General features: G+C 42.7%; 1 protein-coding gene across 1 annotated transcript in view; it reads right to left on the minus strand.

Moving 5' to 3' along the window:
• Positions 1-311: 311 nt before the first annotated feature.
• The window catches only part of KCNB2 (potassium voltage-gated channel subfamily B member 2), a 399,258-nt gene continuing 374,661 nt past the window's right edge, over positions 312-24,908 (minus strand). Inside the window, exon 3 of the mRNA XM_044245465.1 lies at positions 312-2,734. Within this exon, the coding sequence (XP_044101400.1) occupies positions 575-2,734 (2,160 nt within the window). The 3' untranslated portion in view covers positions 312-574. The remainder of the gene's footprint in view (positions 2,735-24,908) is intronic.

Here is a 24,908-nt window from a genome sequence, read left to right on the forward strand (position 1 = left end):
AGAAGAGGTTGCAATTTTGCAACAGGAAGTCTGTACAGCTCCTCCAGGCAGTAGCTGTGAAGGAAGTATCTGTGTCTCAGAAACTTGTTTCCATATGTTCTTGACAATTTTGCATCCCGGGTCCCATTATTTACAAAGTTATGCATTTTGCAAGCTCAAAGCACCTTGGTCCTCCTAATTATGAATGCATGCGGTGACATTTCATCCTTTCATGTGCAAATTCTAAAATTCATTGTAACAGAAAAGTTAAAAGTTGAAATCCGTCTACAATTTGAAATGAAAGGATCAAAAATGTCAGACATTGCAGAATACTGGTTCCTATAATAGAGCTCTCTTTATTTGTTCACTGTTCCTCAGTCATTTCTGTTCATTACAAAATGCAGTCTTGACTGTTTATTTTAACAGTACTTAAACTAAACTGTTCATGCCATGCAAAAATAACATTTTATGCACTTTTTTTTTGTGGGAGGGGGCTTCCCATGTTTTTAGTTCACAGGCATTATTACCGCATTTTTAAGAAACAAGTTTTTATTATTATTATTATTATTATTATTATTATTGCTTTTGTAACTAGTCACATGCTGGTTTCACGTGTGGGACAATAACCTGTGTCTCCCGGGTTGGAATGAATTTCTGGGGCAAACAAGTGGTTTTCCATCTTGCACCCTTCTTGACTATTATTGTCCTTTTTTACTTCCGCCACAGCATGGTAAATGTCTTGCCTACAGTTGTGACTTGTGTCCTGGGGGGAGGAAGAGCCCACACAGGCCTCTTCTCTCAAAGGGTCTCTTCCATCACTAGGTTTATCTGCAAAGCAGTTGGGGCTGGAGCCGGCCTGCTTGTCCTGCCTGGGCCCCTGGAGCTCTAAGAAGTCATCGTCTTCGCCAGTGTCTATTTCGGTGAAGCTCCTCCTCTCTCTTGACGAGAAAGGAAAGAGTTTCTGCTTGGGAAACCGAGGGGTCAGCCCTTTGGAAGGTCCCTGACAGTGTGCGGACACCTCGGCGCCCAGCAAGGGTCTGTCTCCCTGGGAGGAGGTTTCTTCGAGGAGGATGGTGCTGATGACCTGCGGGGTGGTGAGGGGAAAGTCAGCCGTGGTGACCGGCAGTGGCCTGGCTGTGCTGGGCGGGGTCTGCGGGGCACCGCCTCTGTTTTCCTTAAAGTTCACTTTGAGCGATCTGGATTTTAGGGGGTTGCTGCCTTTCAGCGAACTTTTAGGGCTCTCGGAGGTACCGTCCGACGCCAAAGGGCCGTGGAGCCCACTTTGGGAAGCGCTGGCATCAAGGCTCACAGTGATGTCGACTGGAGCGTATTCCAGGATGGCATCCCTGGCCCCGGGCCCTTTCTCTCTGCTCAGTGTTAGAAATGGGGGCCCCCTGATTCTTTGGTGCTCTTCCGTCCCCGGAAGGTCGGGTGGGAACTTCATCTGCAAGTGGGAGGCGGACAGCGGCGGCAGCGGCGACCTCTCGGTCTCTGTGAAGTCGGTGGCGCAGCTGGTGAAGCTGTCAATGCTGGAGGTGCTCTTCATGTCCACGATGACCTCGGTCTGCGCCACGGCCAGCTGCTCCTGCGGGCACACCACTACTTCCATCTCGATCTCCTCCTCGTATGCAGAGGGCCTCTCGGGCTGCTCCTGGCAGTCCGGGTTGGGGTGGGCGTGAGGCTGCGTCTTGGTGATCTCGTTGTACAGCATCTCCAGTTTCTGGGCACTCAGATGCTGCGGGCTGGAGGAAGAAGTGTTGTTCAGCTGGTCGTGGGAGTCTTTCTGGCTAACCTCCTGGTACTTATTCTCGAAAGATTTGTTGGAGCTTGTTTCCGACAGAGCTTTCCTGGCCCACTTCCACCGGCTTGGGGACAGGTGATTATCATCAGCGGAGTCCTTAGTACTGGCGGACTCTCCTGCCTTCTCCACGGCCACATCTATCAGTTCCATGCTGCGAGCAAAGGCATCTTTTAGGTTCATGGAAACAATGCTTCCGTTCCTCTTGGCCCGCTCAAGAGCTTCTCTCCTTTTAATTGCCTTCTCCTGGCGTTTCTGCTCCTTGTAAAACTCAGAAAAATTGTTCACAATGATTGGGATGGGAAGGGCAATAACCAGAACCCCGGCAATACAGCAGAGGCCTCCCACGATTTTCCCTAATAGTGTTTTCGGGTAAATGTCACCATAGCCCACGGTGGTCATGGTGATGGTGGCCCACCAAAACGACGCTGGGATACTGGTGAACTTGGTAGCGTCTTCATCCTTCTCTGCAAAAAATACCAGGCTGGAAAATATCATTATCCCCATGGCCAAAAATAAGATCAGTAAGCCCAATTCGTTGTAGCTCCGTCTGAGGGTGAACCCCAGGGACTGCAGGCCTGTGGAATGCCTGGCGAGTTTCAGGATCCTGAGGATCCTCATGATCCGAAAGATCTGAACCACGCGCCTCACGTTCTGGAACTGCAGCACGCTCTTGTTGGACTCTGTGAGGAAGATGGTGACGTAATATGGCAAGATGGCCAGCAAGTCTATGACATTTAGGGGGCCTTTGAAGAACTTCCACTTGTTTGGTGAGGACAGGAAGCGGAGAAGGTACTCCATGGTAAACCAAGCAATGCACACAGCCTCCACGTGGGCTAACTGGGGGTTGTCGTTGGGTTGGCCAAACTCGTCTGTTGCCTGCAGCTCTGGTAGAGTGTTGAGAGACAGAGCGATGGTGGAGAGTACGATGAACAGGATAGACACGATGGCCAAGATCTGGAAAAGAGGAGGAAGCCCAAGTTAGCAAATCCTCTTCGTGGCTTAGGCAGCTGGGAGACATACGGATTCACTGGTTTTTTTCTTTTTTTTTTTTTCAGTGATATGAACTGCTCAAAGATATTCCAGGAAGGTAACTTTATAGCTGAAAATTCTCTAACTAATGCAAACACATTCACTTTTTCTGAGTTCATTTCACTTAGAAGCACAATGTAGTACCCATTTAAATTCCGGGGCCTAAACAATTTAGGGAAAAAAAAAAAAAAGAAAAAGAAAAAGAAAATCCATCCCCCACCCCTGCCTTTGTTCTTGTGCTGAGTAACCACCCTTTGGAATCGCTTTGGGAACCAGTCTCTCTTCTCTCAGTTTTGTTACTTTTTTTTCTCTTAACCACCTGGTTTGTGTTTCTTTAAGTGAATCGCGTGACATACCACATATGCTAGACAGAAGTCATGGTTTCTAGAAGTTTTATTCTACAACTGAAACCACGAATGCAGACCTGCACATGAGCGGTAATACAGCACTGGGTACAACAGTGTTTTCTCGTACAACAAATACCATTTATATGGTAAGCACTGAAGGCAGAACCACATCAGGAAAGCCTTCATCCTGGGATGTGGGGACTTCTGGCCAGCATCATGTGGGAAAGGAAGACTACAGCTAACTTCTTTCGGTCAAGAATGAAGTCTTCATAAATAAGAGCTTGTCGACCATCCACGATGATTTTGGTGCAGGGAAGACATTTTACATGGAGGAAAAAGCACAATGTCAGATGTGGCAGGAAAGAGGAAGAGCTCAGAAAGAAGCGAGAAGATGAGATGATAGGATTTTAGTTGGTCTGAGCTCTGAACCTGGCTTTATCACTTCCTATGTGATCTTGGGCAGGTTTTCAACCTCTCATTCTCTCAGTTTACAAATCTGTAGAACCAAGACAATGGTCAGAGCTGTTTCATTGTTGTTGTGAAGATTACATGACTCCCAAATATTGGTAAATAAGCACTTGTATTATGAGAGGTTGGAATGAAAGAACTTCAGTCTGGAAAGACAAAGGCCAAGAACAGGTATGTGGGAAATCTGTGAAGCCAGGCACCACATAGACAGCCCAAGTAGGGACTTCCTTATAGGCTGAACACGAAGATTAAGGTTTGAGGGCACTGATCCACATTTTTCAAGGAAATTCTGAGGTATACTCAAGTAAAAAGTACTTACCTTAGTTTTGTTCAAGAAAAATATATAAAATACTAATAGTAAAATACTATTCTTTAAGGAGCTTAAATAAATCTTTATTCAATATCTGTAACACGCTCTGAAATATGTTATACTGAAATTTTACTTACTAGAGATTTGAGGGGAGAGATGGAAGCTGAAAGAACAGGAACAAAAAACAATGAAAGGTATAAAGGAGGCATGAGAGGAGAAAAGGTAAGGAGAGTAACCCAGAAGAAGAGAAATTTACAAGAGTAAAGAGAGGGAAACGGAGGGAGAAAGAACAGGAATAGACTTTTGTTTATAAGTCCCTAATGTCAGTTAGAGGCAAACTAATTTTTTCATGATCTGGATTTATTGAGCTGTGGGGTTTCAAGCTGTTTAATCATTGTCCTTTGAAATGTTTACCGGACGCTAAATCTTTAAATTAAATAGTCACTGTCAGCATATTTTTCTCAGAGCTACCTATATAATAACTGAGACCAATGACAGCTCCCAAGATCATTGATAAAGGTCAAATGAAACCAAGCCAGACCTAATCTAGGCCAGAGAGGCTTCCTGCTTCACCAAGAAGTGTGTGTCCCAGATGCACAATCTTTACTAAGCAAAAAAGTGCTTCCTTCTATTGTTCTCAAACCTTAATCTTAATTTTTTTTTTATTTGTTTGGTAGATAGAGATCACAAGTAGGCAGAGACGCAAGCAGAGAGAGGAGGAAGCAGGCTCCCTGCTGAGCAGAGAGCCTGATATGGGACTCCATCCCAGGACCCTGGGATCATGACCTGAGCCGAAGGCAGAGGCTTTAACCCACTAAGCCACCCAGGCACCTCGGGAGTTTATTGTTTTATTGTAGAGTTTTAAAACAAAATAAATATAACAAATGTGACATTTTGCTCTAAACTACAGGATATACTTCTAAACATGGGTATTTTTTAGTACAGCAAATCCTATGGCATTTAGGCTCTGCTTCTTTTATCCTAACTATGCACAGGCTGGATTTTTAATGACCATCACCTCCATCCACTGGCCTGCAGAGCTGGCTATCTCTCCGCTCTAGCAAGCAGACTTAGGTTTGCATATGGCAAGGGACGTGGACATGCAGAAATTGCAAACAATTATCTGTGTGAGACTGGCCAGCTCCCCTGGAGACTTGGATTAGATCATCTTTACAGTCCCTCTCACCTCTCACGCGTATGATTCTCTTTCTAAACCACCACTGTTCTGTTAATTCCTGCCATGTCTGCAAACCAAACCAAGGACAAGTCACAACTGAGTCTGTCATTTGGCTGAATGGCCAAAATACACTTTTATTGCTGAAGAAATGAAACGTCAAAGGAGAAGACTTTGAAAGGTATTGCACCGCTATGTTCCAAGCATTTGGTTACTGAGAATAGACATTCTTTCAGGATAAAAATTTCCTTTTAAATCACCTGGATAATGATTTCAATTCTTCATATAAACACAGAAATTAACCGGATCAATTGGAGTTAAGATTGGGACTCCTTGGGGCGCCTGGGTGGCTTAGTCGGTTAAGCATCTGCCTTCCACTCAGGTCATGATCTCAAGGTCCTGGGATCGAGCCCCACATTCAGCTCCCTGCTCCATGGGAAGCCTGTGTCTTCTCCCTTTCCCACTCGCCCTTCTTGTGTTCCCTCTCTCACTGTATCTCTCTCTGTCAAATAAATAAATAAAATCTTAGGGGCGCCTGGGTGGCTCAGTGGGTTAAGCCGCTGCCTTCGGCTCAGGTCATGATCTCAGGGTCCTGGGATCGAGTCCCGCATCGGGCTCTCTGCTCAGCGGGGAGCCTGCTTCCTCCTCTCTCTCTCTGCCTGCCTCTCTGCCTACTTGTAATCTCTCTGTCAAATGAATAAATAAAATCTTTAAAAAAAAATAAAATAAAATCTTAAAAAAAAAAAATCAGGACTCCTAGCACTTGCATTAAGAGGTACCAAAAACTGGTAGCATTGATATCTGTTTGTGAGAGGAACTAAGGCAGCTGGAGACTTGCCTCAATTGTACCAACTTGTCAATGTTATATTCTCTAAAGGGATCTAATGGTATTAATGGGTGGTTTGTGGTGGAAAGAATACAGGACAGGGCATGAAAACACATGCCTCTACCTTTGTTAGAGTTCAGTTCCCTTTGTTAGCTTCAGTTCCCTTATTTGCAAAATGAGGTGTCCCACATTTGCCTTGCCGGTCTCACAGGGTTGTTAAGGATCAAACTAGATCATGCACATGAAGCATCCCACAACATGTACCGTCAGATGGAAATGCTGGAGATGGACCCGGACAAAGACTTTGGCCAGCATCAAGAAGAAATAAAAAATACTTAGATGGTTTATCCCCCATTTAGATACAGTTTCATATCTACTTAAAAGTCACTGACATTCAACACTCCACAAAAACACATGGAAACTTCTGTGCCTTGCACTGAAGGTCAGTGTAGGTACATTCTCTCTCTCTCCTCTCCCCTAATCTCTCCTTCCTTCCTTCACAAATACATGGTGAAAGTTAAAAGTGAGTTACAAGGGACGCCTGGGTGGCTCAGTTGGTTGGACGACTGCCTTCGGCTCAGGGCGTGATCCTGGAGTCCCAGGATCGAGTCCCGCATCAGGCTCCCAGCTCCATGGGGAGTCTGCTTCGCTCTCTGACCTTCTCCTCGCTCGTGCTCTCTCTCACTGTCTCTCTCTCTCAAATAAATAAATAAAATCTTTAAAAAAAAAAAAGTGAGTTACAAGCTCTTAACTACATAGCATTCCTGCTTTCTCCTCCTAGTGGGATATAATACATGAAACAAAAAAACCTGATGAGCAATAGAAAATGACATACAGAACATGATTATTAAGAATGTTCAGGAGAGGGGCACCTGGGTGGCTCAGTGGCTTAAAGCCTCTGCCTTTGGCTCTGGTAGTGATCCCAGGATCCTGGGATGGAGCTCCACAGTGGGCTCTCTGCTCAGCAGGGAACCTGGTTTCCCCTCTCTTTGCCTGCCTCTCTGCCTACTCGAGATATCTGTCTGCCAAATAAATAAATAAATAAATATTTTTTTTAAAAAAGAAGAAGAATGTTCAGGAGAGAACCAGCTTATTTAAACTGAGAGGAAGGAAGAGCCCTGTGACAAACACTATTAGGAACATGGATAATTTTCTATTTCTATGAAAAGGACAAAGCATGAGCATATAAACCAAATTTTAAACCATTTGTTGAGGGAAGAATCTAGAAGTTCATTAGAATATCATGCTTTTCACCTACCAATCTTCTCTTTCTTGTTATTTCTCAGGATACTATCAACCACAGCAAACGAGAAAGGAAATCCTTTGTTCTCTGATCTAAGTTGGCAGTTCTAGTTTTCATATTCTTAGAACACATGGTACTGTCCTGTACCCTGGTGGCTCTTAGTTGACTACTAGCTCTTTTCCAGAATGTTCTGTTCTTAAGTACTGCAGCTGATTTGCACACACAAGTGTGAAGCCCTTACATGCTAACACCACATGACACATTGCAAAGAAGGAGCATCACTGAAAGGTTCAGTCGTTTGTCAATTATTTTGGTCTCATAGATAACAGGAACCCAGGAATTCAATCCTCCCCCATCCGTATATGTATGCTGTTGAATGAGGAGTCATCCATTCTGAAGCTAAGGTCACTGTCCTCCTGAATAATGCCTTTCATTTGACGTAAGGAGTTCTTTCGGTTTTCATTTCTCACATACAAAACTACTTTGAGAGAAGAGTTTCTGGTTATCTTACGATTAAAGTTACTGATTTGACAGTCTCTTGGTATCTCTTGGAAGAAGGTTTGTTTCACTACCCATGATATATTTCTGTATTTTAAAAGGTTAGATTTTAGGAAGTAAGTTAGGTAGGAGGCTAGAGAAGGAAACTTTAATATTCTTCAGAGTAACTCTTCAAAAGAAAGGAGCAACAGTGAGATGGAGATCCCTTTCATGTAATACACTCCAATGACTGAGTAACCTCTTTTTAGCTTATTTTTCATAGAACTTTTTACAATGGCTAATGGCACCCAGATGAATCAGACAGGTTCCTAGCCATGTTCCCTCACTTCCATGTGGCCCAAAGTCAACCTAAAAGTTTTAACCAGCAAGAGAATTTTTTTAGCAAAAGAAATTCACCTTACAAACAGACCATTTTATGATAACAGACCAGCTTTACAAGTTCAGCAACATAACCTTTTCCTAGGTTTAAGCCATCCTTTTTATTAATCAGTAGTTCTTTCATTATGCTGAGTATACTGCTGTTTTCTTTTTAACCTTATTCTTTAAGAAGCCCGCTTGAGACTCTATACTAGCTTTGGACTTCACCTTCACAGAAGGATACATTTTCTTAAGGAAAAGTACTGTATATATTCTGTGTCACATTTTTTTTTTCTCTGAGTCTGATGTGGAATCTGCAGTAATTCAGCCAGTCAATGAAGTGATAGGTCGATGTACAGATCAGGGTAGATTCTGGTTTGTGCAATACGATGTTAACCCACTGAGAAGAATGGATCATGTAGGTTAGCCTATTAAAAACACATGCAAAAAAGACAAATATCATTTGACCTCACTTGTATGCAAAATCTCAAACAAAAGAAAAACCAAAAAACTCTCATAGATACAGAGGACAGACTGGTGGTTGCGAGAGGAGAAGAAATGGGTGAAGGTGGTCGAAGGGTACAGGTTTCCAGTTAGAAAATCAGGCATGGCAATGTCGTGTGGAGCACAGGGATTGTAGTTAATGACTGTGTGCCACATTTGCTATATGGCATCGTTGAGAAGGAAGGAGATTTTTTTTTAAAGAGTTTATTTATTTATTTGAGGGAGAGAGAGAGAGAGAGAGATAGACCGTGAGTAGGGGGAGGGTCAGAGGAAGAAGCAGACTCCCTGACAAGCAGGGAGCCTGATGTGGGACTCAATCCCAGGACTCTAGGACAATGACCTGAGCCAAAGGCAGTCGCTTAACCAACGGAGCCACCCAGGCACCGTGGGAGGAGATCTTAAAAGTTCTCATTATAAGAACAATATTTTTTGGTAACCCCACATTATGTGTGGTGACAGATGTTAACTGTTACTGTGTTACTGTGTTGTACTGATGTTACTGTGGTGATCATTTCACAGTGTATACAAATATCCAATCATTATGTTTTACACCTGAAACTAACAGAATGTTACATGTCAATTACATCTTAATTTAAAACAATTACACACATACACATACTCATGAACACGCATATTGACATATATATGTATAAATACCTGTGCACACCACATCACCATTTCATGTAAACAAAAGTCAAGCATCACAGAAAAGAAGTAAAAAAGGTCACAGAAGTATAAACTTAAGAATGCTACCTATTCCATGGAAAATGTTTATTTACAAATGTAATTTGTTAAAATATCATATCCATATAAATACACATCTGAGAGATGTGCAGACTAGAACAAAATTGATGGAAATTAGCATCCCCCTATTTTTCCCTTCTTCTCAACTTTTTAGTTCTTTGAAAACCATAATTCATGAAAACCTGAGGTAGAAAAAACAGATTGAACACTTACAGTGTTTTGGACACTAGGGTATTTACAGTTGTATCTAAATCCTAGAACATTCTTCCTTTTCCTGTTGGAAATTTTATTTATTTATTTTTTGCTCTAAGGACAACTCTTTTTAAAGATTTTATTTATTTATTTTAGAGAAAGAGCACACAAGTGGACATGGGGGGGAGCAGGGGGGAGGGAGAAGGAAAGGGGAAAAAGAATCTGAAGTCGACTGCATGTTCAGGACAGAGCCAGACGTGGGGCTCATCTCACGACTTGGAGATGATGACTTGAGCCCAAACCAAGAGTCAGATGCTTAAACGACTGTACCACCCAGGTGCTCCTCTTAGGACAATTCTAATCATAAATCTTCTCTTTGAGAGGGAGGCCTTAAAGGATGAGCAGAAGTTCCCGTGCAGAGAATAGGATAAAGGGTATTATAGGCCAAAAGGACTAGGTGAGCAAAGGCTTTAAACATATGGTTTCCTCAGAAAGTTTCAAGTAATTTTGTATGGCTGGGGACAGCTATAAGAAGGCATGGTGTGGAGGAGTCCGTGGTGATCTCAGGGCTGCTATGCGTAAGGGTGTAGGCTGTGCACTTGTCAACCTCAGAGGGTACCAATAAAGAGATCGTGAGAATGGCGCTTCCATCATTTGTGCAGTGGGCTACTTGTACAACCTTCCCACGATGCTGATTTCAGGGAACAGAGTAGTACAGTGGGACTGGATGCAGGTGGAGGCACAGAGATGGGGGGGGTGCTTATGGGAAGTTAGGCAATGGACAAATTCTGTAGAGCACTCGATGCACTGATGAAAAGTTTGGTGGGATTCCCCCAAAGGTCAGTTTTTCTCCAAGCGTGGTCCCAGACTAGCAGCATCAGCATTTTGAGGTGACTTGTTAGAACGGCAAATTCTCAGGCCCCACTCCATACCTACTGAATCAGAAACTCTGGGGAAAGGCACAGAGATCTATGTTTTAGCAAATCCTCTGGGTGATTCTGATGCTTGCTGAAGGTTGAGGACGCTATAGTTAAGGAGTCAAGACAAAACAAAAACAAACAAAGATTTAAGCAAGGAACAGCACGCTCAGATTTACATTTTGGAGAGATCACTAATTACAGTGTGTGGGGCTGATTCGGGTAGGAGAGCAACTGAAGATAAGAGGAGAGGTTTCTATGGCAGTGGCACCAGGAAAGGGATTCACGAAGGAAGTACGTCACGAAAATATTTATAATGTGGAATCTCAGCCTCACTATGACGATGGTGAGTCTAGGAACCCCCCATGTTTAGGACTAAAGTTACCAGGAACACAGAAGCCCCGACGCATCTCTGTGAATATCTTGTGTGGGTAGAAAACTCCAAGTGATCCTTGCCTGAAACAATATTTGAAAACAATATTTCTTTGTTTTTTGAAAAACAAAGAAAACAATATTTCTTCATATCAAAAGAAATTCCAATAAGCTCTTCAGGGTTTGGAATAGAAAGAGAAAAATTTCTCTCGGAGTTAAACAATGGTTTATTGGTACGTGAAAACATTATGAGACACACACTATTATTTGCCAGAGCTATTTTCTTTTCTAAAATTTTACTTTAAGTATACATTCTGAAATCACACAGGGCAAAGACTAGTGGGGTCACCCATTTAGACTAGCTATTCCCTGAAAGGACCTTCATTTGTTAAACTATTTCTCACCCACTTCTGATGTCCCATTTCTGCAAGGAAGTTCTTCTAAATTTCCAGATTTAAGATGCCATTGAGACCTGGCTTTGTCACCTCATTGGCCTCATCAGCTCATCAATCACCAGAAACAGAGAAATGCAAGGATTTATTTCTACCATTATAACCATACCTAAAGACTGTGTCCCAGCAGTTTCAGAAAAACCAAAACCAAAAACACACCATGAAAAAAACAAGACAAAAGACAAAAAACCAAAACCAAAACCAAAACCCCCAAAGCCGTAATACAATCATTATTTTACTTTTAATGCATCTCTGCAGTAAGCCTTTTCTGAAAAATACTTTTGGGGTCAGCATCATTAAGACCACATTACAGAATGCCAGAAAACCAAAGAGATGTGAGGGCCACGCTGAAGCAGAGCAGCTCTGCCAAAGGAACCGTTAGAGGAGAGCCCGGCCAGCCAGGCCTGCAGAGAATTTCGTGGTTCGCTTTACACCTGCTTCTAGGGGGAGACTGCTGGGTGGTCCCAGGGCCAGCGAGCAGCAGCAGCTCCCTGATGCTTCCCTCGCACAGTGACAGGCCTTCTTCATGGCATGCAGTGAGCCTCACTGCCAAGGGCCTTTGTTTGAATTCTGTTTGGCTGATTTTGGCAGCTGTCATCATGGAATGCTGTACATGGGCTCAAGCAACACCTGAACTTATTAGGAACTGAAGAGCTGTTTACTTGGCAGAGGGTCCTGTTTTTTTGTAGCTGTCCCATGTGGTTTATTTCTTACCGTCACACAGACATGTTCTGTTCTCTGTATAGAGTTGCTCCAGGGTCCTATCAGGAGGGCCACATAAGGCCTCGTCACAATGGGATCCTTGGACCAGGAGGATCCCCTGGGAGCTAACTGGAAATGCAGCATCTCAGGCCCCATCCCGGGCCTGCTGAATCAGAAACTGTTTTGGCAAGATTCCCAAGGGATTCACATGCACATTTAAATTTAAGGAGCTCTGACCAAAGGCACAAAAGCATGCCGTTAAAAAAATTAGCTTTGGGGGCTCTCCTACAGATTTTTAAAGTGCATCTCCGTTCTGGAAATGGGAGGGGGTTGTTAGGCCCCGTGGGGTTGTTCAACACCGTTGGGAGGTTCTGGGTTGGGGGGGCAGGTGTAGTTACTAGAAAAAAGCTTCACAGGTGATGCTAACACGGACCTCCCGTCCAGCCTGCAGGTGACAGCCACTGCTTTAAACACTTGCCCATACTACACTTCAGCACGACCGCAGAAAGCATGCCGGGTTAGGAGTCAGAACCGGAGCCAGTGGTTCTCCTTGCGTAGCCTGGGGCTACTCACGACAATTTCATCTACACTGCTGGGTTGCAGTGATTGTGACATTATGTACTGCACGTGAGAGTGTTCTGGAGGTTATACTATTCCACAGAAATGTCAATATTTTTACACTAACGAACACATTTTTTCCCCTCTGGACTTTGAGGTTTGAGGCAGAATTATTAACTGGTCTACATTGCTAGAGGTAGAAGAATTTTATTCTTACAACTTCCTATTTGAAGTTAGCACACTTTTCCCCCTGAAGTTGCCATGGAGCTCATTTCTGTGGATGTTGCCAACTGATTTCAGTAAGTCTGGCAGAGAGAAACGTCTGGTCCTTTTGGGAAGTCAGCATCCTGGACTGAACAGTGCCCTCCGAAATTCATGTCCACCCAGAACCTCAGAATGTGATCTTATTTGTCAATGTCATTGTCTAAGATGGAGTCATCTTCAGTTAGAGTGGGCCCTAACTCCAATGACCGCTGTCCTTCTCAAGAGGCCAGGAGAGATGGAGAAAGACACACAAAGGGAAAGTGGCTATGTGGCAGTGGAGGCAGGAATCGGAGTGGTCCGGCTATAAGCCAAGGAAGGAATCCCAGGGATTGAGAGCAACCACCGGAAGCTTAGGATAAGGCAGGGAAGGATTCCTGTTAAGTCGCAGGCGGGCTGGGCGGACACGTAGATCACAGCTTCTAGCCTCCAGAACTGTGAGAGAATATTCTGGGGTTGTTTGGACCCACCCAGTTTGTGATACTTCGTTGTAGAAGCTCTGGGAAAGCAATACAGGCAGGTCCTGTTCTTCAGTGGGAGGGTCCGTCTTTAGTGATAGAGCTGAGAACACGCAAAGCCATCCCATCTGTATCCTTCAAAAGTGTTGTTGTTTTTTAAAAGATTTTATTTATTTATTTGACAGCGAGAGATCACAAGGAGGCAGAGAGGCAGGCAGAGTGAGAGAGGGGAAGCAGGCTTGCCGCTGAGCAGAGAGCCCAATGTGGGGCTCGATTCCAGGACCCTGGGATCATGACCTGGGCCGAAGGCAGAGGCTTTAACCCGCTGAGCCACCCAGGTGCCCCCCAAAGTGGTTTTAATATTATTTGCAAAGGGGGAGGACAATCAAAGAGGCTTGGAACCTTCGTCAGCAGGAAAAACAGCTTAATTGGGAGAAACGAAGTTGTATTTACTGTTGGAAGTCAATAGCTAGGATTTGTTATGTAGGTAATTAACACTGCATTGTAAACAGCAGCCCGGAACAAGTTAGAACATGCGGGTCCAGAGGCTGTAGAAGTCACTTATACCAGCAGGATACAGGAAAAAGATAAGTAAGTATATACTACAAAATAACAGATTCAAGTGATAAAGTAGGCAAGATATTTCCCTGATCTTAGAAAATTTAAAAACCCAATTTCAAAACACTTTCTGTAGCGTTGGTCTAGAAGTTAAAAATGTTGGGGAATTCTCATGCTGTTGTCTGGCTAAACCAATATTTACATAAAAAGCACCTGTTAAGTGTACTGTGTATCCCTGTCTCTCTGTAAGCAGGTCTTTCCAAAACAGCTACCTGGGTACAGCACCTTTTAAAAATTACTCTTATATGTATGTATGTGTTTATTTAAAGTAAACTTGGGTAATGTGGGGCTCGAACTCACAACCCCGAAATTAAGAGCTGGTTACTCTACTGACTGAACCGGTCATGCACCCATGAGCAGGTCTTTTGAACAGATTTTTCAAACTGTGAGTAGCAACCCCTTTGTGGATCATAAATGAGTTCTGGAGGTCATAACCGGCCTTTAAAAAAAATCTATTTATTTGAGAGAGAGCGCGAGAGAGCACTAGCAGGAAGAACAGAGGGAGAGTGACAGAGAGTTACAAGCAGACGCTGTGCTAGGTGATATGTGGGGCTCTATCCCAAGACCCTGAGATCATAACCTGAGCTGAACCAGCTGTTGCCAGCCAGGCGCCTCATAACCAGCATTGGAGAATATCAGGGAGGGTGAGTAATGTTTGTTTGAGTGTTGGTTGAACCATAAATCATACCTCTAAACAGTGGTAACAATAATAGTTATTAAATTATACTTACTATTTTATTTTGATAATCTATATAGAGATAACGTGATCCTAATGCTTCCCAAGCTGAGTTTTAGATAAATTCTATCAATGGAAGAGAAGGAAGGCTATGCCCCAAAATGACAAATTCTTAAGTCTTTCAATATTACTCTGACTTAGGACTTGGACAACATATCTATCTATCTATCTATCTATCATCTATTTTCTGTGGCATATTCATATTGCCCCTTTCTTAGTTCTGACATTTAGAGTTCTGACCTTTTATTTACTACTTTTTGTGCTGCTTTTGTTATTTTGTTTTAAATGGATCTAAGGAGTTCACTTCATGATATTTTTTAGGATAAAGCTGGAGTGATAAATTTTCATTAGTAACTAGCAAATCTATTTTGCAAAACTTTGTTATAAAATTCATAAGGTTATATGCCTTTGTTGTAAGGAAGCATCATATATTAACTCATGCCTGGTCATTACTGCCATTTTAGGACTTTTTTCTATTAACCTCTGAAATAATTCAAAATTGAATAGATGTTGACATTATTGATATAGACCATTGATTGATTGATATTGGTTTTTAAATATCATGTGGGTTTTTCAGTTATATGATTTCTCAAAATAAGACAAAAGACTCGATTTTTAATTAGGTAAATGTTTATCCTATAAGAGTTATATATGACTTAAACAGTTAACATTAAAGTAATTGATTTCATCATAAACTATAATCTTAGCTTTTGGTCATGTTTTGGATTCAAATCCCAGTTCCGTCACTCATAGAGCGATGAGGCATCTATTCTTCAGGTAAAAGAGCTGATAAGATCAAGATTAGAGCTTAAATATACACATAGCATCCAGAAGGCACTTATTTAACAGTGGCTAATGTTATTGTACATATTCAACAAACAGTTTTCACAGACAAAGACTGATGTCCTCAATGATTCCTGGTTAGCAATGCAAAACTCAACCACCCAGCTATTTAGTCTACATGTAAAAATATACTGATTATATGATGACAGGTGTTCAGATCTGTTTCATATATAGTCTAAGCATCATCATGTCTGAATTTCTTAATTTTCAGGTAGAAGTTTGTCAGTTGTTGACTTATACATAGTCACCCTGTCAAAGCCTCTGGCCATGCCTCCTTTCTTACAGTCTGTAAAATATTCACCAAATGTAAAGAGAGGTGGAGGGTCATCTGAAGGCTACCACACAGCCCTTTTCTTTTCCTAGCAGGAAGAAATGTCTATTCAGAAGCCTATGTTCTGTGCCTCTACAACTATTTTGAATCAGGCTCCATTTAAATGCTAAGTTTTCTGGAAGAATCGTTCTTAATCTCCATATTGAGAATCACTTCCTTCTTTGGTTTTCCAAGTGTTTTTTTCTGGAGATCTGGGTTTCTATGACTATGGCTAGGAGGCCACTCTGGAAAGAAGAGTTAGTGGGCAGGGCAATGGGAACCCCATCCTGGCTGCAGATCTGGTGGTGCTGTCCTCCCTTGTGGTGCTGAAGACACATAAATATGGGAAGAGGTGGACATTCTTCATAGAAGAACTTTCATTTCATGGTATAATATATGTGTACATACAAACACATGCCTGTATATACATCAACAGATGTTTTGGTCCTTTGGAGACGATAATACTGATACTCTTGAGTTTGAAAACATGCTGGAAAGACCTCTGTCTTTTCCACACTATTTACTCACAAATAAATGGCTATTTTATTTGTGGCCACAGCTGTTGGCAGAGTTGGCTATTGAGCACAGCTTTGTCTCTGAGACTTCTAGGTCTTCTAAGTGCCAGGTCAGTTTTATTTATGCCAAAAAGCTAAAATTTGACCAACCCAAACAGGCAGAGGGCATGACTAAACACATTATATTAAGACAACACATAAAACTGCAATCCAATGAGGCCTGGCTGTCACTGGCCAGCTGTACCATGTTAAATGGCCTCTAGGAGGCTGAGAGTTTTGGGCTCCAGGAGAGACAGAATCATTGGTTTTCTCATAGTATCAGAGTGCTGTTTCATGGTTTTTTGGATCATTTAGATAAACATAACAAAATATACAAAATTCATTTTTTCACATTATTTACAAATTGGGTTTAGAATTCCTTAAAAAGCATTTTCTAGGATTTTGTCCAGGCCCGAGTACTCAACCCAAAGAAAGCCCATTGAATATGTGTGTTGTCTCATCAAATTTTTATTTATGTGAACGCAATCCAACAAATACCATCTGTGGCCCTTAGAGTTTCTAGATCTTATTTCTTAAGACATTAAGTTGAGTAAAACAAATCCTAAGCTTTCTGTATAAATAAAAGAGTTAACATAATAATAATAATAATAATAATACCTCACCATCTCATTCCCACAGCCCCATCCTCTCCCTGCATAAGTAGTAGGTTTTTGCTTCTGAAAAATCTAAGCAGACAAGAGAACAAAGCACAGGCAAATGATGGCTTAGCACTGCTGTAAAAGACACAACTTTTATCTGCTTGATCTTTTTGCTTTAATGATTCTCATCCTAATCCTAATGATATGGTTGGGAGATTGTCAGGTACCACATATTTGGCAGAAAAACAAAGAACACCAACAGTCACAATAGAAATGGGCTGAAAAGAACTAATTTGCTCTCTGCAAAACCATGACTAGGTAGGTTGAAAATGAGAACATAACTGCCCCATTGCATATTGACATTCCAGGTTAGTCTGGGAGATGTTGTGGGGCAAGTTTTATTTATCCTGGGTTCCCTCCAGCCTCCTCCCCCTTCTCCTCTCTGCGTCTTTCACACTCTTGCCTTCTCCCTTGCCTTGGAGGGCCAAGTCCTTAGCTTCTGGGGGGCTGCCCAGGGCTCTCTGTCACAGCACCTGCTGCTGCTGGCCCTTCCTTCTGCTGTCTTCATTCTGAATAGAAATCCTTGTCCAGCAACCTTTATGTCTGGCTCATGTTCTATCAAACTGATGCCACTATGAGAGCTGGATTGTATCTTGACCCAAAGGCATATATCCTCTTCTGGAGAATTTCAGGCAATGGAGATATTTTTACTGTAAGACCTTTTAAATACCATGAAACATTTACCTGTTATGCCTAATTATAAGGCTGATATTACTGGAGAAATGTGTTTTGGCATCAGGAATCATCATTCTTGTAAAAAATTAACCACTTAAATATATGGCATGTAGTATTTTTTTCCTCTTCTAATCTTAACCCCATTGGCCAAATAAAATTCTGCTTGAACTGAACCTAAATACTTGGTTTTATTCATGTGGCCTATGCTTGCCGATTAAGGACATTCTAGATAGAGTTGACCTATTGATCAGGTCTCAGGCTTTTAACTTTGGAATTGTATTCTTTGTTTTTAATAAAATGACCATATACTCACTTAAGGATAGTATAAATAATTTCCCTCTTATTTACATTGTCTGCTTTTTGGCATTTTAAAATCTGAACATTATAATAAGGGTGATAGCTCACATATTAATGACTGATTTTAGCCAACTGATTATAATGTTTACTCTCTTCCACTGAAAATATATTTGGTGCTAAATTCAACCTTTTGATTTTGGTTTCTCTTAGCCATAGATGGGTTTGTTTCATTTTATTCACTCTCCAAACAGTTAAATGATTTCTCGACTTAAGTAATCATCAGAAAATTCTCACAAGGAAATTTTTCCTTCTTAGTTTAATGATTTATTGTTCTTCATGTCTAGAAACTTCCTTTATAATAAACGATCTTTTATATTGAACTAACCTTCTACAAAAGCACATGGGAGTGAAAGTGATTTCAAATTAACCTCTAATATAAACAAATTAATAGATTTGCACAAGGATTCGGGGGAGAGGTTGGTTCACAAGATTTCATGGATACTCTTCACAGAGCTCTTGATTTAGAAAGAGTTTTCTAAGACCAGTTCTGCATTTCCAACTTCCTAGGTGATATCAAGATCTCCATATTCATTGGTCCCTCTAGTCTTACACACAGTTGAAAAAGGAAGCTCATGAGATCATCTTCCACCCCACCTTCCTGCAGCAAATCCCTCTTGATGCTTCTATCAGTATAGCCTTTATTTCATTTTTCTAACTTGGGAGTTAACGTTTCTTTCCCCCAGTTATAATATTTTACGTCTGTATCTATGTTTACATACAACTCTTCTTCCTCAAGCTTCACATCCAATTTCCTAAGGTCTATTCATCATCCTCTAAGGCCCATTTCGCAATCCGTTTCTTCTTTTTTCTCTGCCCCTTAACTTTTCATTCCTAAACAACTCCATTAACCTTCCAGTTGTTTCACCTACCCCCTCTATTGCCCATTTTCTGCGTGGGGAGGAAGTGGATGAGAGGGAAGAGGGACTTCAAAGAGTAGAGGATGCTCTCCTTGCCCTCACTTGTTTCACTCTGCCGGCGAATTTTTCCTATGGTCTTAGCGGTAGTCATTTGTCTCACCTCTCTCCCTGGATTAAAACCTGATTGAGATCTGTTTTCTTTAGAGCTCTAAACATAATGCTCATACTTAGGTGTTTAATAAATAAAATTTAATCGGTAATTTATTCTCATCAATACTATTCATGAATTTGTTTTTAATATTTAGTAGTACATCTCAATAATCAGTTATATTCTCCATGGCAGTGCACACATTTCTCATTAACTTGTTTTCAATTCTCTCATCTCCTCCTAGATGAAACTATCCTGTCTGGATCACTGGGTGCCTTAATCACTTTTGTATCATTCAATTGCACTTTCAGGTAGGCAAGTTCTTTTCCTTTAACTCCAAATCCCACATTGAAACTAAAACAAAACAAAGTAAACTGTTGCATCCCAACAACCCAACTGAGAACTATTTCTCCTAAAGCCATCAAGACTTTTCAGTTATATGTGGTTATTGCTAGGAAGTTTAGAAGGTTTAAACAGAATCCAAAACATTTTAACTAATGGAACCAAAGCAAAAGAGGAGTGATATTCCCATCTCCCTACAAAGTTTTCTCCTTTCCTAAACTTCATTTTCCTCTGTCCACTTATTCTTTCTGAACTCCTTCTCTTAGACAAAACTTAGAGAAGTTTACTTTTCAAAGTGCAACCCCAACTCCAACCAACTGACATGGTATAGGAGAGAATTCAAATGATGACTCGTTCATGAAATTTTTGAGGGAATTAAAAATTCTGGGGAATCAAAGTAACATCTGAGTGCCCCAGAAAAAACAATAAGGTCTGATCTTATCAGAACAGGTTGGATTTATGGGAGCTCCAGACTGGATGAAAAGCTCCCATCTGGGGTCACTGTGGGATATCAAGCATGATGAGCAGTTTGGCTCCTGGCTTCTGAGATGGGCATGCCTTGAGGGATGCGCTGCTCTCTTACCGACCCTTGGAATGCAAATGTTCAATCAGGGTCTGTTGAGTCGAAATGAGAGTAAAGAAAGGCCCCAGGAACATTGCACCCATCGTGATGTTTGCCTCCCCCAAATACAGCTGATTCAGTGTCCTACAAAGTAGCTTGGTGGGGCATATGGGGGGCTCAATTGTTAGGCGTTGCCTTCTGCTTGGGTCATGGTCTCAGAGTCCTGGGATAGAGCCCCACATCGGGCTCCCTGCTGAGCCCCACTCCTCCTGCTCGTGTCCGCTCCCCTTGCTTGTGTTCTCTCTCTCACTGTGTCTCTCTCCATCAAATAAATAAATAAAATATATATATATATAAAAAGAAAAAAGTAGCTTGGTATTTCTATAAGGGACAGTAGAGATGCTGTGCTTGGAGTTGTTACATAAATAGTTGGATACATCTGATTTTTTTCCTTTTAGAATGTAATGTCCCAAAGGGAAGATTCTGTCCATATCCAATACATTTCAAATAGTAACAAGAATTGCTGCCTTTCTTAAAGGATAGAAATCCATGGAGTGAGGCTCATTCTCACCAGTAGGTGTCTCTGTTCCATCATGCTCGCAGGCAAAGTCCCCTAGGTTTCCCTGGGAAATACAAATGTTACATAAAAGGTATCTTTTCCTTAGAAATGGTATACTTTAAAGAGAAGATAGAAAATGACTTCTCTTTTTATTTATATTCACTGTAATTCTGAATTTGGCCTTGCTTTTCAGCTGGTTTCTGATAATGCTGGAGAGCATTTTTGAGATTAAACCCCCCTTTTCACTCTTCGGTCCTTAGATCAGCTTTGTTGCTAGGATTCATCTCACTTCAATCAGTGGAGCATTTCTGAGCAAAATAGCAAAAACGAAGTTTCCAGGTATGCGAGGCTGCTCAAAAGGTCAGACTCTTTCTCTTAATCATTTATTCCCTTGCCCCTAAAACCGAGCCTTGGGTTGAGCGTCCCCTGGAGTTGCCTCAGGTGTTAATTATTAAGAGACAGGCCAGGCAGTACAACGGTTAAGGTTGGAGCCTCTGACTCCACTGGACTACCTGGGTTCCAGTCCTGGCTCTGCTTCTTGTTACTGGATTGATTCTTTTCCAGCTCCTTATTCCTATTGTGCTCTCTGTATTCTGTATTCCCTATTGAAATAGGGGTAGTACTAATACAGCATGATAAAGAATAAAGACTAAATCCATCTAAAGTGGATAGAACACTGCATGGCATGTGATTAGTTATAGAAGTATCTTTTATGTACGGAATACATATCTTTTAGAATACATACCCCATGTGTGAAAAATAAAGGCTAGTCCCCACTTTGGCATTACTGAACTGAATTGACAAGTCCCTGCAGGGCATACGTGCACCTTCTTTGTCACTGGACTCTCACGAACTATGGATGTTAGATTAATGAAACTAAATATTGTGGAGATGTTCCCTGAAGTTGGTTATTTTGACCGATCCATGAATTTCATAAGGGAAGAGCCACTAGGAAGCCACTAGCCTTCATCCGTCACAATCAGGAAGCTCCTTTCCACAGGGAATTGAGTTTCGTGCTTTTGTTGCAAACACAACTTGGAAAATGGAGACGTGAGTGATCTACATACGGACTAAATCAATGGGAAAATGACCCCCCCATGAAGGTGTGCAAAAGTCTTGAGGAAGCTATCCTTTTTTTTTTTTTTAGATTTATTTATTTATTTGACAGAGACAGAGATCACAAGGAGGCAGAGAGGCAGGCGGGGGGTGAGGGGGAAGCAGGCTCCCCGCTGAGCAGAAAGCCTGATGCGGGGCTTGATCCCAGAACTCTGGGATCATGACCTGAGCGGAAGGCAAAGGCCTTAACCCACTGAGCCACCCAGGCGCCCTAGAAGCTATCCTGATTTTCCAAGCTTTGACGAGGGTATCAACTACACGGAGGGAGATGGTGAATAGTGACAACTAAAGACCGACACACATCAACTCATGCCAGTGTCTCAAACACACTTTAAGGAGGTGCTAGTCCCATCCTTAGTTTACAGAGGGGAAGAGGAAAAGCAACCATGGCTAAAGGCCATGCACAGTGCTAAATATCTGATACATGTTAATTCATGTTGCCCTCACCACCTCACTGTCAGCGGATGCGATTATTGTCCTGATTAGAACAACTGGGAAACTGAGGCACAGAGAGACTCAGTAAGGTGCCCATAGCTGATAAGTGGCTGAGACAAGATGTGAACCCAGCCAGTCTGGCTCCAGAGATGGCTCTGCTAAGGAAGGGCTTAGTGGGGCCGTTCTCACACCTGAGATGGTCCAGTAAGAATCACCTGCAATAATTCATCCCACTGAGCTGACATGTGAAACTGAAGACTGCCGTGACTTTCCAGAACAACCTGGCTGAGTGGACGCTGATGGCTGAGGAGAAGGGGTCTGCTCTGGTGTGACCAGGGATGCCCAGTACACATGTCTAAAAATGAATCGCGTGGTGCTTCAGTCCCCTTGTCTGTTAAAGGCTATTTCCAAGTGAAAGGCTTTGTGCGGTGTGAGCCTATGCGTGTATTTGTGTGTTTGGAGGGAATTAAGCTGCTTTGGTTTGAGGGTAAAGGCCATAACACAGACCACGGACAATGTCCACACAAGGACAAGTAAATCCTGAGCGCAAATCCCCAATCCGTGTGTTCTTTTGATTAGTGTCACTGGGAAGGCAAGGCTGGTTTTGAGTCCACAAGAGTCACTGAGAAGACCCTGAAATGCGGACTCGGGATGGAGGCTGTTGTCAGAGTTTCTGTTCAATAAAGACCTTATAATGCTCTACGTGGGAAAATGAATTCTCCAAGCGAATATGCACGCAATGCAGGAAACTGCTCCTGATTCTATGCAGAGTTTAATTCCTTTTCAAAGGAGCCTTGAGAACAGAACCAACACTTTATGCTTGGTTGGTGTAGGCAAGAAGTCTCCTCTATAGGAAATGACTTTAGGATGATTATTTTCCCTTTCCGACGCCAGCGCCTGACAAAGCCAAGAAAAAGCTAGAATAGGGCATCCACGTCGGGTCCCTGAGGATCTTTTTGTTACATGCTGAACCAGAGCCCGAGGCAAAATCAAATCTCTATAGTCAGAAAACATTTTTTTAAAGATTTTATTTATTTATTTGATAGATCATAAGTAGGCAGAGAGAAAAGGGGGGAAACAGGCTCCCTGTTGAGCAGAGAGCCTGATGTGGGGCTTGATCCCAGGACCATGACCTGAGCCGAAGGCAGAGGCTTTAACCCACTGAGCCACCCAGGTGCCCCTAGTCAGAAAACATTCTTTTTGGTCCCCACCCTTCTACTGAAACTGCTGTCTCAGGGGTCACTGACCCTCCTTGTCCCAGAATTTGCTGTCACTTTACAGCCCTTTCCTTTCTTGCCCCATTGGTAGGATTTGACTCCACTGACCATTTTCTCTTCTTGAAACCTGGTCTTCCCTTGAGTTCCTGGATGTTACGGCACTCTCTTCGTTTTCCTCTTACCTCCCTGGCTACTTCTCAGGTTCTGCTGTCTTTGTCCTTCATGTAGCCTTCCAGGTTGGTGTTCTCTTTTCTCTTCTCCTCCCCACCCCCCTCTTCTCAACATCTCTTCCAGTGGTTCCAAATACCGCCTGTAGGCTGCTTGTTCTCAAACCTACATTTGTGGGGGAGATGATGCCCCTCACTGCCACCACCACTGAAGGTTTATTGAGGCCAAGTGCTTTACGAGCATTCTTTCATTTGCTTCTCCCAATTTTCTATGAAGTAAGTTATGTTATTACCCCAGCTTCTGATGAAGAAATAGGTTTAAGAACATAATGTCGTGCAGCGAGTAAGTGACTTGAACCTAGGTCTCCCCCGACCCGCGTTGCTATGGACTCTGCTGCCAACAGAGTCACGATGATGAACGAGATCTCTGTGCTTAGTTCAGGGTGTGTTGACCCAACTGACAACTATGTCCCCTGGGATGTCCAATGGATCCTTTTTGCCCCAAACACACCTCCAGCTGAACTCATCTCTCCGTGGTCACCTAAAGCTATTCCTCTTCTGTGGGCCGTGACAGCGGAAGGCCCCCACCTTCTAGAAGTGATGTCAACATCCTTGATATTTCTTTCTCCCTTCTTGCCCATCAGTCCCAAAGCCTCACAATCAGCCTCTTACATGCCTTTCCTATCTATTCACCCCCTCTTCACCCTTCACCTACCTCTTCACCCCCTTTGCCACCCCCTGAGTGTGGGCCACGGTCATTTCTTGCCCAGATGAATGCCTCCACCTTGGAACGGTCTTTCCTCTTAGGCCCCCCTCCTCCCAGGGGTGTTACCCACACTGTAGCCAACCAGCTCTCTGAAATGCAGTGCCCTTCCTCCCATTCCCCTCACTGAAAAGCTCAGTTCCTGGATTACAAGGCACTATGTGATTCTGTTCCTACCTCAGTCTCCAGGGTTTCCCTCATCTCCCACCCCTTTTGTCGCCTACCCTGACCTTCCGTACCCCACACTCTACAATTCCTCTCCTTCTCTCTCTATGCCATGTTCTTTGTTGTCTGTGAGTCTGTGTGCAAGCTGGTCCCCTTGCCTAGAACGTACTTCTTCTACTTCCCCTCCGAGTAACTCCTCTCTGCCTTTGGTTTGTAACTTAGATCACAGGTTCTTTGGGACTGCGTGCCCCCTGGGACCAGGCTAGGTGCTCACAGCACTCAGCACCTTTCCTTTTGGAACACTTACCACCCTGAGCTGCACAAGCTCCTTTGCTGTTTTGCTCATTAGTTCCTAAGCTTTGCAAGCACAGTGGCCATAATTACATCCATCTTTCCATCCTTCTATCCCCATTTCATGGTATATGGTCAACAGCTTAATAAATATTAACTGACTCATTGTGTGTCTGGCTAAACCTGGAGTTTCAGCCTTCCTGAAACTGTCCAAGAAATGGCCAGGAAGAAACCTAGTGAATTGTCATTCCGCTGACATTGCCACTTGTGTCAAGCCCAAGTCTGGCTCAGCCTCTGGTTCAAGGACATTGTTCTGCTGTGTCGATCCCCTGGGTCAGGAAG

Source organism: Neovison vison, chromosome 4, assembly GCF_020171115.1.
Source record: "Neovison vison isolate M4711 chromosome 4, ASM_NN_V1, whole genome shotgun sequence".
NCBI classification, from domain to species: domain Eukaryota; kingdom Metazoa; phylum Chordata; class Mammalia; order Carnivora; family Mustelidae; genus Neogale; species Neogale vison.